We start from the raw sequence: 14,382 nt of genomic DNA, 5'->3' as shown, positions 1-14,382 counted from the left end.
CATTGCAGTCTGGTCCGAGCAGGACGCAGCCGCCCGCGGGCACGGCGCACGCGCCCCTCTGCTCTCCCTGCCGCCCCGCCTCGGCCTCCAGGGTCCGCCTCCTCGGCTCAAACCGAAAACCGAATTCCGAATTACAAAATCTCAGGCACCATAAAGAAGATTGAGAAATTATTTTGGAAGGCAGAATAAAACTTTCTATAGTTCCGTAATAATCATTTAAATCACCAGCCTTATTTTTTAATATATAAGTAAAATTGTTCCTCCTTAAAAAATTGCAAGATTAATCCTCAGTATAATATTAGACTACAATGGACTCAATTTTAATTTTTGAGTTTCTTTTAGGCATGGTTCTATTTTTAAATATATGCATTTCATAATTTGTATTTTTTCTTAAAGGTCCTCTGAAAAACAAAGAGAAATCTTACTTTTAAAAATAGATTTAACATTAACTTACTTTGCAATTATATATAAAAAAATTGGACTCATAAGTATGAGATATTTTATGAAGTTATAGTGGCTTTATATTTCTTATACTATGAAAATTCTTGCTACTTCAGCTTCCTATAATTTTGTCACTATTTTCGCATCTTTAAGTCATCAAGTGTCCCCAGCTATGCTAAAAATAATGATATAAGAAAATGAAAGCATGATGAAATTATCCAGAGTGGTGGTGTTCAATTAAATAAAATTTAAAGCAAAGGTTCTTAGTGACAAACTCTGTTCTTCAATTGCTGCGTAGCCACATGTCAGTAGCTATCGGCTACTATTTTCGGACAGATAAAAAATATTTCCATCATCACAGAAAGTCCTATTAGACTGTGCTGGAGTGGAAGGATTATGCAAAAGTGAGAGAGGAATTATACATGAAATATACTTTATACACGCAAACATGGGCTTAAAATTGGGGTTTTTATTTATGCATATTGATGTCTTAATGTCATGATATTAAATGCATTCTCGGAACACTGCTTCTGAAAAAAACTTCCAATATGTCGGTTGTGTTATTCATTTTGAGTAACAGTTGATTTTTAATGTAACTCTGTCACTGTCACATAAAGAAAATAAATGTTCAGCCATTATTGTCTTCTTTGCTGTTTTGTGCATAGTTTGTTTTTTTTTTTTTTTCTGTTAGTACGGATACATTACTCTTACTAAGAATTAAATAAAACCTGACTCATACAATCTGTTCCTCTAAAAATTAAATCAGAAAAAAATGGTTACTGTTTCAATGAGATCTGTATAAACACAAGAAGATGAATGAGAATTTCCATCCATAAAAAGAGTATTTTTTTTCCTTTGCTCAGGTGCAAAATATGTTGTTACCTATTACGTGGAATGTGCAGGCATTTGTGGTTCTCAGTGAAATTTGACATTTTCTTTAATTTCAAATTTAAAGACCCTCTCCCCCATCATAGTGACAGTAAAATTTATGATTAGCATTTTATAAAGTAATGAATGTTGCTGTGATATATTTTATAGGCTGAGTCCTTTTAAATTGCATGTCACAAGATGGTAAAGTTAAAACATTTAGCCCTAGAAATATAATTTCTCCTACTATTTTGTTTAAAATAATGCTCCTTGACACTCACTATGTATTTCAATACTTATTTCTTACTTCTCATCAAACTTGCCTTTTGATGATTGCACAGGATTTTCATTTCAGGTGTAGTCATAACTTTCAATTATTTTATTTATGCTAAGTAAAATAGTCCAGGGGGTGAAAGATAAATACCATATGATCTCACCTATAATTGTAACCTAATCAACGAAACAAACAAGCAAGGAAAATATAACCAGCGACATTGAAAGAAAAAAGAAACCAACAGAAATGAGAGGGAAGGAGGGAGCGGGGTAGCGGGGAAAGGAAGAGGAAGGGTGAAATCAAGGAACATGTATGAAGGACACATGGACGGAGCCAAGGTGGGGAGGGATTGAGGGAGGGAGGTGGGTGTGGGAGGGGCAGGGGAAAGTGGTGGCGGGGAAATGGAGACAAATGTATTTGAACAATAAACATTTTTTTTAAAAGAAAAAAAAATTTAAATTTTATGTCACAAGATTGTAAAGTTGAAATATTTAGCCCTAGAAATGTAATTTCTCCTAGTATATTTTTTTAAAATAATGCTCCTCGACACTCATTATGTATTTTAACACTTATCTCTTACTTCTCATCAAACTTGCCTTTCGACGATAGCATAGGATTTTAATTTCAGGTGTACTCATAACTTTCTATTATTTTAGGGTTAAATATTTATACTCTTCTCATCCACTACAGAAAACAGTAGCATCTTTTTTCTACTCTGGAGTTTCAAAAGGCTAAGTATTTTTCTATTTGGGGCAGTCCTTGGAATTATTCATAGAAATGTAAAACAATGTAGAAATCCTAAACTTATGTTTCATAAATTCTAAACTAACTGCCTTATTTTTTGCCAACTCTCTTTAATTCCTTCCACTTGCACCTATGGAAATTGCCACATCATGCATGTTGATCCTGTGTACCAACTAGATTCATGATCTGCTGTCTCTGAAAACAAACACTGAGATGCTGAGATATTTATAAAGACCATACCCAATTTGCTCTAATTTTGATTCAGGCTGTTGCTAAATGTCCCCTTTCCTCTCTCCACCCCTCATTTCATCTCTGGGGAAGGTTCTGCATTACTGAAGTTACATTCAGTATTATCATCAGTTGGTTTTAATTAACTTCACATACATAAATGATGGTTTGCTAGATTTTAGGAAAAATAATTTAAATAGATCTGATTTCTGCCTTCTAGCCACTTATATATTAAACCATGATAGAATGAGTTGTTATTTTTAATTGGCCAGCAAGTTTAACATTTTCAAGTAAAACTGTTAACATTTTTCACATAAAACTTTCTAAAAAAATTAGGCAATTCAATTGCCTTCCTCCATAAAGTTTGCTTAATAATGCATACTGAAATATGATGAAGAGCTAAAAATGCCCAGGAAGTATATAATAGTACCATTTTAGACTCCTAAGAAAATGAAAATGACTTTAGCAGCTGACAACTGTCATCTGACAGCTAAGCTGAAATATTTTCAACAAACATAAACAATTCTCTAGAATCTAAGCAGTAATCAGCTGAAGCCATTCTGTGACTATGGAGTGGTATAAGATTAAGGGAAGCCTATTCCTTGATCAGGTCTGAAACTAGACCAAGACCAGGACATTCAGCAACCACAAAAATTAACAGATCAACCACAGCATTTTTATAATAATAAAACAAGTTCTGTTTCAATATTTTTGCTTTCTAGGTAAAAGTTGCCAACATATCCATTACTAGATTGCTCCCAATCCTGACAGAATCCAATCCCAGAACCCTTTAGAATATTTAGGACAAGGTTTTTTAACTCCTGTCAAAAAACCTCTCCTGACTCTCCTACAGTAAGAGATTGCCTGGTTTGTCTTCTCTTTTACCATAAAACACCAAATAAACCTAATTTGTCTAGACTACTGGTAGATGTCCCCGGTAGTCTTTGCCTGGCAACTTTCAACATTCCTTGTGACTAAATTTTCATTATATTTTACATTGAAAGTTACAGTTAAATTGGTAACCAAATATTTTTAAAGTCTTACTTGGCTTGACATGTAAGAAAAAAATAAGTTTAAATTACAATGCTGGTGATATGAATTCTCTCAACATATCAAATTGTAATTTTCCATATTTTGAAAGATGTTGATGAAATAAGAAAAAAATAGAAAAGGGAAGATTTTATAGATATTTTATTCACCCGAATTCATATGTTGAAACCTAATCTCCAATGTGATAATGGGCCTTGGAAAGTCATGCTCGAGGTTAGCATGACCTCCTTATAAAAGAGAGCCCAGAGAGCTCTCTTAGCTCCCGTTGCAATGTATGTACATGGAAAGAAGACCATCCATGAACCAGGAAGCAGATCTTCACCAGACATTGAACATGCCTGAATCTTGATATTAGAAATCTAGCATCCAGAACTGTGAGAAATAAATTTCTGTCATTTTTTAAGCCATCCCGTCTAAGGCATTTTTGTTATAGGGGCCTAAACTGACTAAGAAGGCAATTGTGTTATATTAAATTTTTATTTTATGCCATGAACTTGACTTAAGTTGCCTAGTTTGCTCTTCACAGAAGTCAATTCTCTAGCTTATATTTAAATCTTAATGAGTTTCAATAATTGTCCCAAGGTCTTACTGCAAATAAATTTTGAAGTTTGGAGATAATCTCAGTTTGGACTATAAAATATGCTTGTTTCTGCATTTGTTTCAATAACAAGAATAAAATTAATAAAACTAATGTAATATAATTGAAAGTATATAAAATTATAACGATTTTAATAACAAGTACACTAAGAATAATTAAATCACAATGAACAATAATTAAAAATCATAAGAATGACATTTTCTCTATCAAAAAAATTTTTTAAAAGCCTAGTTTCCCTGGTACTTCTAACTTTTCTCATAATATCCTCTTGACTTTTCCCATAGTCCACTCCACCTTGGTTTCACCGATGTCTTTGATGTTCCTAGAAACATAAAAACAGTAAGTCATGTTCCTATCTCATGGGCTTTATACTCGCTCTTCCCTCTCTCTGTGTGTATATGTATATAATATTGCATGTACAAGACCTGTCCAGAAAAAGGTCCAGCCATTGTTAATATGACAAGGACGGTTTGTGCAACATCAATGTAACCTAACATCCAGGAAGAGTGGACTAGAATGTGCATGCATGAACAATGACATCTTCATTGTACTAGTCAGTGGAAGTGGCAGACACCATTGAATGAGCATATGTACTGTGTGGCCATTGCATTCAAAATACTAGCAAGTAGAGCAACAAATCTGCATCAAATTTTGCATTAAGCTTGAACATTCCTCCACAGAAACTATTTAGATGATTCAGAAGGCCACAGTTATGGGCATCTGGTGATTGGCAGCTTCATCACAACAATGCACCTGCTCATGCATCACATCTTATGCAGAGTGTTTTTGGTGAAACATCGAATCACCCAGGTGACTCAGCCCCCTTATAGCACGGATTTGGTGCCTCACGAATCCTGGCTTTTCCCAAAACTAAAATCACCATTGAAAAGGAAGAGATTTCAGACCAGCAATGACATTCAGGAAAATACGACAGGGCAGCTGATGGTGACTGGGAGAACTGTGTGAGGCCCCAAGGTGCCTATTTTGAAGGTGACTGAGGTGTCATTGTCTTATATACAATGTTTCCTGTATTTTGTATCTTCTTCAATAAATGTCTCTATTTTTCATATTACTTGGCTGGATACTCTGTATATATAACATATAGCACACATAACTAATTTTCCTTGATCCCAGTTCCTACCTCTCCAGTTGTACTCTTTATCATCAACCCTGCTTTATTTTTCCCATACAACATAGCTCATAATATACTATATGTTGTAATTATTTATTTCACTTTTCTGTCAGAACAGATGCCATAATAGAACAGGAGTTTGTTGCTGTTGGTGGTGACAGTGATTTTGACATCTGACAACAATCTTGATTTGTTTCATTGTTTTGTTCTTTTTTGGTCACTTATGCAATCACAGTGCCCAAAACAATACCTGTTACATAGTAGACACTCAAAAAGTTCTTGTTGAATAAATAAATGAACCCAAAATATACGGCATATTAGAAGATAGGTACTTAGATTTAAGATTTTAGGATTTAATATAATTTTACATCTCACATAAATTCTAAACTCAATCCATAACTTTAATAGATAACAAAAGCAAACAAAAAAAAATCTCCAATATTTAAAAAAAAAATCAAGTAATCCAATTCAGAAATACAATGTCCTGTGTTCTACTCTTTTTCTTTTCTACTTTATCTTATTTCAATTCTTTCACTTTCATTTTGATAGATATTTATAGGTTTCCTATACCTAGGACCTTGCCAATTACTAAAAATGTTGGTTACAAACCCAAAATTTGTTAGTTTTGTGAACTTGGCCAAGTGACTCAGCCTTTGTAATCTTTGGTGTCTTCATCTGTCAAATGTGACTAAAGAGAATAACTACATATCAGGCTGTTTTGCTGCTCTAACAGATAACATGAGATAATGCCAAAGAAGCATTTAACACTGCCCCTCGCCTATTGGAGTGAACTAATTAATATCATTTTTATCATTTCCAAATAATATGATATTGATGAAAATTGCATACTTGATAGGCCCTTGCATTCATATAGACTTAGTATATCTCATAGAGAAGGTAATAAAAATATTTTCATCTTAAAACCACAGGTAGAAAGCCACATTTGCATGTAACAAAGTTACTTTCATACAATACAATAAAGCTCCTCAATGACGTTTTCAGATTGCCCAGCTCTCTGATTGTCTCAAAATTACCACTCTTCCTCTCCTTACCCAGATGTGCACACATACATCAAGTGGCTACTTGGAAGGTAATTAGGAGCTTTAACCTTCTGATGCCTCCTTTGTCTTTCTTCTTTCAGTGTAATGATACTCAGCCAAGGATTACTTTTTCTGAACATGACTAATACTATTGAGATTAGTTTTTCTTCATTTGTATATTTTGCTGCACATTTCATGTAACTTCCTGTACTTTTTAAAAGATTTTAAATGTAGATGAAGGGATTTACTGCCAAGAAAAGGGGGGGTGTGCATTTACTTACAGTGTATTTCTAGCACCTGCATGGCCACCTGAGGAGTAGCATTGAGGGATTCGTGGTCGACTCTGCAGATTACCGCCACTCCATCATCGCTCCTGTCCACTCGAAAGTCCAGGGTGCTGCTCACAGTGAAAGTCTTGCGATTTGCATCCTCCTCTTTTAAGTATTTTACGTCTGAAAATAAAATAGAAATTAAAAATTTCTGTGACGTCCTCTTTCGAAATGTAATGGATTCCATGTGGAGAAAGGGCACTGTTGCATTGTTGGTGGGAATGCAGTCTGGTGCAGCCACTGTGGAAAACATTATGCAGATACTTCAAAAATTACAAATGGATCTGCTTTGTGACCCAGCTATCCCACTTATGGGAATATATCCAGAGGAACTCAAAACACTAATTTGAAAGAACATAAGCACCACTATGTTCACTGCAGAGTTATTTATAATTGCCAAGATTTGGAAGCAGCCTAAGTGTTCATCAATGCATGAGTGGATAAAACAACCATGGGATATTTACACAATAGAATACTACTCATCCATAAAAAAGAAGAAAATTTTATCCTTTGTGACAGTATGGCTGGACCTGGAGAACATTATGCTAAATGAAATAAACCAGTCAGAGAAAGACAAACTCCATATGATTTCACTCATGTGTGGAATCCAATGAACAAACCGAACTAACAAGGAAAATGGGACAGACACACAGAACGAGAGCAGGATGACAGGCATGGAGGTGAGAGGGTGGAAGGACTGAGCAAAAAGGGAAAGAGGCCTATGGACACGGATAGCAGTGTGGTGAGTGCCGGGGGCAGGAGGCATGAGGGGACTAAATGGTAATGGGAAAACATACAATAAAGATTAAATTAAAAAATAATTGGAAGCACATTCTCCTTATTTTTATCAATTTTTAAAAGGAAATATTTGTTAGTTTAACATTTAGTCTCTTTGAATTTAAGAAATAAACATACACCATAAAAATAAATTTTAAAAGTTAAATATAGAAAAAATAGGAAGGGACACAGCACTTTTATTCCTTAGGGCAAAATATTTCTTATACTCCCCCTGAGACCATTTTACAACATGAATCACTCGTATTTACATTTCAGTTTTACTCAGGGATAATCTTAATTCTCCAAGCCACAAGTGTATCTGGAAAGAGTATTTTCATACCTACCTGGTTCTGCCCAAAACAAAGTACAAGGTATTATTTGAGCTGAGATTTTAACATAAACCCTGTGAGAGGGACATAATTGCTAAAAAAATACCTAAGATGAGAAAGTTGCCATCTTTGGTAAAGAAAATAAGGTAGACACCTAAATATTTTAGATATTTAAATATATATATTTGCTTGAAATTTACATTGAGATAAATGTTCTCAATTGATGAATTCATTTCAACATGGATGAGAATACTTCCCTCAAGATGTGAATTCAGTCACGAGTATTTAAACTTACTGTGCATGATTCAGCCTTATCATTAAATGGTGCACTTAGGAATTATTTGTTCTCTGTGGAAAAGAGGTTTAATAATATTTTCATTTAATTTGAAACTCCTCAAGTCTAAAGTAGCTGATAAGAAGAGGGCAATTTTAATGAATTAGAAATCAAAATCATCGACTTATGTTAAGACATCATTATAATAAGAGCTTAAATATAGTTGTGGGAAAATACTGTTTCATTTTCTTACACTAACATTTCAAATGAACAATGATATTTTTAGAAAAAAGAGTTCTTCACAAAAAGTGCATAAAATATTTCCATTTACCATGTATTAAATAATTTATTTTAAGCATTTATATTGTCAAAAATTAATGGAAATTCAGCTTCTCCATTTGTGTACTGTATGCAAAATTTTACTTTAAAAATAATATTTAATTTGATGTATTTGATGGGTAGATATTTACATGGCCCATTGAGTTTTACTTATTTGCAAAGAGGTGTGACTTTATCTTATTGATTTTAAAAATAAAAATAAATATTAATAAAGGATAAAACTAGGTAAGTGGTTATGTCTTGTTCTTGTAAATATTTATTATGTTTACAATTAGAAAAAATCTAACTAAGACTTTATCAAAAAAATGTTTTATATAATTTAGACAGTTTTTCAGAGTAAGAACAATCTCTAACATTTGAATAAGTAGGAAGAATATAAAATCTTAATTGTGTCTTTTAAATATAAATCAATCATCAAGACATAGGGTTTTCAGTAAACATGTGTCTTATAAAATATCTCGTGAAATAGCCAAAGTCATTTCTGAGATTTTTGCAGTTGAAAATTATTTTCAACCTCAGTTAAAAAATATTAAAATGAAAAGATGAAATGACCTTTTTCAGTTAAATCAGAAGAGTATAGATGAATTTTAAGTTCTTTGCTAAATTTAAAAAAAAAATGAAGCTCTTTAATTTGTCAGTGTATCATACATTTGTATAAAATGTTGCTTTGTTTTTATATTTCATAGTCTTTCCTATAATGTATATCCAATGTTTTCTTGTTCATTGCTCTAAGAGTTGGCAGTGTAGGGAAAATTGACATCTTTGGATAAACCACTTTTATAAGTAGATTATATAATATCTAAAATAATGTTCAAAAAATATTGTTGCTAGTTGTTTAATATAGCAGCTGCATTTTAACAACACATCTGCTTCCTTTTGCTGTTTCACTTTCCTGTAGAAAAGTATCATTTAATGTAATATTAATTGGACATATACAATCTGATAGGAATTGTATATAACAAAATTTTAATGAGTAACATTCAAATAAAATAAACTTTTGTTGCTTTTATTATAAGCTTACATGACAGTTTATTGGGTTACTAGAATGCATAAAATGAATAAGAAAATGCATTGAAAAGAGCCAATCATAATATTTTCCCATATTTTATGCCAACCGCATCCTCCTTAAACAGACAAAAAATAGTAATTAAAATTTACCTCTATTTCAGTCTCTAGCTTTATAAAATAACCGGTGCATTACAGAGTTACAGATTAATAGAAATTCTATGTTGTACAGTTAATTTGTTGATTGCCTGTGTACTTTTGTTTCATATTTTGTCTTGTTTTAGAGAGTTCCATTTTTTTCTCCTTTGTCATGTCACTACCGGACATTGTGATTGAGAACAATATTTCTAAAACTGGAATGTGCTTATTAATCACTTTGGAATTGCTCTTATTAGAATGCAGATTCTGACCTAATATTTTGTGAGGTGGACCTGAAAAGTCTGCTGCTGGCCCACAGGCTATAGTTTTAGGAACAAGGGTATGAGTGGATACATGGACGTCAGAAATATAACCAAAGGTAAAGAGGGAATGCTGAATATTGAGACTTCTCTGTGCATCTACCTTTCTTCTTTCCTTTTCTTTCTTTCTTTCTTTCTTTCTTTCTTTCTTTCTTTCTTTCTTTCTTTCTTTCTTTCTTTCTTTCTTCCTTTCTTTCTTCCTTCCTTTCTTTCTTTCTCTTTCCCTCCATCCTTCTCTCCCTTCCTTTCTTCATCCCTTCTCTCTCTCTCACTTCCTTTAAGATCCCATTGTAACCTTACTGTTTTAAAATATATATTTTTATATTTTACATTTTTCAAAATAAACAAGTGATATATTATATAATGTTTTGGTGTAATGGATAATAATTTGATGGCAAATGATAAACAGAGAAATTGGTAGGTTTTCTTTCCTTCATAATTTTTGCAGGCCCCTCTCTATCTCCGCTCCCCCCACCCACCAAAAAATAAAAATTCTGAGAATTTAAGTACTTGGTTCCTCAGTAATCAGAACTCTGGTTGTTTTGGTGGATGGCAGTTGGGAATTATCTCCTTATATTATTTTGCTTACATTGTAATTAATAGAAATTTTTAATAATAAAAAAGCTTTTAACCATCCGCTTAGGAAAATCCTTTCAGTATACTTTTCAACCTAATTTATTTTCCTAAACATTTCTTGAAGAAGTCTCGAAACTATACCAGTTTTTATATTATGTATATTTATGAGACACAGATTGTAAAATAGCAACTTGCTTCTATTTGGGATTTTAAGTTGTTTATCTCATCCAGAGCTATAGTGGGGAAAAAAAGGCAGACGTGTGAGTTAGACTTCTGAGCAGCCCCTCGTCCCACTTCCCCGACCACCCCTAATCAGTAAGTTTAAAAGTCCTGAGTGAGGTAAGTTAAGGAAGAAATCAACGGTCATCTGGACTGTTTACATCTAATTTTTTTCATAAAATATCAGATCTCAGGAGATACTTCTCCACATCCTTATAGCTATAGTAACTATTCTGATATATTTGCTTTCTTCATTCTTCAGATTTTGGTTCCATTTAAATAGACCTGAAACGAGACATTCTCATTTTTATAAAGCAAAATCTTGCCTCGCTTCCTGTGGCAGCCCTCTGGGTCAAACTTGTGCCTAAAGTGGGCCAGTTTCCCTTTGATCCATTGCAAGGCCTTTAGGCCACGCTAGGAACAATGCTGGACTTAAATACATTTTCTGCCTTGTTCCCAGTACCAAACAGGCCATTTATTCTCCCCATTTGGAGATATCTTTTGGAAATCATTTAGCATGTCATGTGACTTCTCCTGACCTATTTGGGCCTTCCATTCTCTGACTATTCACCACCATCCCTGCAAGTTCTTCATATATGTCCCAGATATTGATGCTCATCTAATATTTTAATCTTACTATTATTTTCATAGCCAGGGTTTGTAAAAGTGTTTCTTGATGGATCAGATGATAATTTTAGTAGAAGAATTCAAGAAATTTATTCCGAACCCATACCGCTGTTATTAATGATATGTTATTGATTTGACACTATTGTTAGTAAGCTGACAGTGTGTCTTCTTACAAAAAAATACAAAAAAATAAAAATGAGAAATTGAGAGCATTATATGAGATAGCCTGCCTTTCTTGTCAAAAATTTAGAGTCACCATATTGACAATTGGATATGTCATGCAATTATTGCTTTAAAAAGTTCTATAGATTAACAGTTGTAAAACAAAATACATCATTTTAAGGAGATAACCAACACTTGCAATTTTTTAAAGCTTGTCATAAAGTAACTATATTTGGTTAACTAATATACTAAATGAGATGCATATTTTAAAACCAGTTTGTCTTAGATGAAATGCCAGTGTATTTTTCCTTAAATTTAAGTGTTCAAAGGTATTTTACAAAGCATTTTTCTTTACTAGCCAAGGTAAGAATTTCTCCAGACCAAAAATATTGAGGGCAACTCTTACAAGTTACAATAGGAATTTAAAGTCTGGTAATCACAATCATTTTTTCAGCAGAGACTACAAAACAAAGTCTTGAGGCAAATCTCATCATTGCCGATGAGTACTCTTTCATACAACTGCAAAGGCATAGATTTTTATAAATCCTTCTCATAATACTTCTCTTTTATATAGAGTGACAATCATAATCCTTGTTTTTCAAGCTATGGCTCCATCAACAACAGGCAACAAAAAAATAACCATTTCACCTGGCAAGGGATTTTACTGAAACTCAGAATCTTGTTAATAGATTTCAAAAACTCACATGAGCAAAATATCATTTATGGAGGACTATCAGGGGTAGCCAACCTTTTGGCATTTCTGGGCCACACTGGAAGAAGAGTTGTCTTGGGCCACGCACTAAATACATAAACACTAATGAGAACTGGTGAGCAAAAAGAAAAGATTTTAAGTAAATCTACGATTTTGTTTTGGGTCTTGGCTACATGCAGCCTGTGGGCCACGGGTTGAACAGCCCTGGAAAGTTCTTTCAATTTATTTACACAAGCAGAATGTTGTGCTTTTTATCAAGTTTCTTTGAAGTGTTTTCCCACAGGTCTGCATTCAAAGGCACTATAAAAAACACTGTATAAATCTTGTTGTATATACCCTTGAGCCAACTCAATTCAGTACATACACACCTGTCTAAGACACATGGACTCAGAGAGGAATTCTGTCTTCTGAGTGTCAGTACCAACAAATATTAGACCTCTTTTGTACAACCGGTTGTGGACATGATAGTTAACTGACCTTGTCTCTCTGAAGTGGCTAAAAATTACCAATAAGAGTTTATGATCCATCATTGGCAAATATAAAAGGCCTTATAAAAATTTTTGCTCACTAATTCTACTTTACGTTTTATCTTACGTTTCTAAACTAATCTGGCTGCTCCTCCATATTCAATAACATCACCTCTATACTAGTCAGTGATTGTTGCATTGACCCAAATCCTTCTGGAACAAAATGAATCATAAGACTCACTTTCCATAAAAAGCACTGGATCAGTTCAATTTCTGCTTGATGGCTCAGGAACCATATTTAAATATCTAATGAGAGTTAATATTTTAGAACACTAATAACAATATTGCTCAGTCTGAGAGAACAGTCAGTAAGGAGTAGAATTATTTTTCTTTGAAAATTACTGAGGTAAAAATCTTAAATCACTTTCACTTAAATGATGTAGTAAATCTATATTTAATTCTCTTTAGTTTTCTGTGACTTAGAAGAATACTAAGATCTGGATTATCAAGTCCAGGAGAACATCCAATAAAGAAGAGAGTCATTGCCTTTAAAAATTATTAAGGTAAAGTCAGATCATTTTAACTCAAGTGATTCATTAATTCTGTATCTAAAGTCCTTGAGCTCTTGTCATGTGTTTTACATCTTGTCATGTGTATAAAAAGTTAAATGAAGAAAAAAGATCCCAGTCTAGTAAGAAAGACAGATATGTCAATATATTGTGTAAATATTAAAAAAAATACTACTGGTATGTTAAAAATATCAAAGAGGGTAACATTTTAAGTATTAAATTGTACAATGAGCGTTATATTTCAGGTCTCCTCTCTGAGTCTCACCCCATCAGACATCTCTGTAGAAAGGCACATGGGAGAGAGAGTAAAAGAATAGTGGTTACTCAGCCGCTGTGGCAGTCCAAGAGAGGGATTAGCGTGTCTCAAGAAAATCTTCTTTATTTTACTGTGGTTTTCTTGGAATAATCAGAAGTAATATGAATATTACTTATTATTTTGGCATTACTAGTATGATAAGCTAAAAATGCAGCATGTCAGTTTCAACAAGGCTTTCTTTTTACTGTTTCACACAGCTGACTCATGAAGTGTAAAGGTATATCCTGCATAATTTGTGGAATTTGTCTTGGACACCTTGAGCTTAGTTTTCACTTTACAAATTATTCAGAAATATACAACCCCAAAAAGAGGTATGGAAGGGAAGAAATAGCGGCCTTTTATAAATCTAATTCCACAACCCGATGGTTTATTAGGGACTTTTTAATATTTTATATCTAATAGATTTACAGCCATAAAATCTAAAAATTATATCTAATTGTTAAGATTATTTCGTAATTCTCTATAGTGTCTGTACTTGATGAATTTGAATTTATAGTGTCTGCCAGAATCAGATTTACCTTTTAATAGTTAACCGCCCTCTCATGTAGTTTTTTTTCCAGATATTCTTTGCCCATAAAGTGCCATGTTTTGTAACAGGTGACTGTAGGCAGGTGTAATTAAACCTGAGGAGGTACCTGACCCCACAGTGCTTAATCTCCAGATGGCAGGCAGAAAACTCTATCCCCAAATAGAAACTATGTAATTAACTAGTCTTTCTAATTTTCTACTATACATCATTTGGAGTTAAATAATTTGAAGAACTCAGTGAAACATACATACATACACACAGACATCCCACAGCTGGTTCTGGAAAAACTATTATTTAACTAATCTAAGGAAAGAGCATGA

At 33.3% G+C, this 14,382-nt stretch overlaps 1 protein-coding gene across 1 annotated transcript in view; it reads right to left on the bottom strand.

Annotated features, from left to right (window-relative positions):
* CADM2 (cell adhesion molecule 2) overlaps positions 1 to 14,382 on the bottom strand; it is a gene marked incomplete at its 5' end in the record, with an annotated part of 236,746 nt that overhangs the window by 129,478 nt on the left and 92,886 nt on the right. Inside the window, one exon of the mRNA XM_054585063.1 lies at positions 6,656 to 6,826. Within this exon, the coding sequence (XP_054441038.1) occupies positions 6,656 to 6,826 (171 nt within the window). The remainder of the gene's footprint in view (positions 1 to 6,655; positions 6,827 to 14,382) is intronic.

The sequence above is a fragment of the Pteronotus mesoamericanus genome, unplaced genomic scaffold (genome assembly GCF_021234165.1).
Source record: "Pteronotus mesoamericanus isolate MK-2021 breed Mesoamerican mustached bat unplaced genomic scaffold, CSHL_Meso_final contig_82, whole genome shotgun sequence".
Taxonomy (NCBI): Eukaryota; Metazoa; Chordata; class Mammalia; order Chiroptera; family Mormoopidae; genus Pteronotus; species Pteronotus mesoamericanus.
This window is presented reverse-complemented; position numbering and strand designations above follow the sequence as displayed.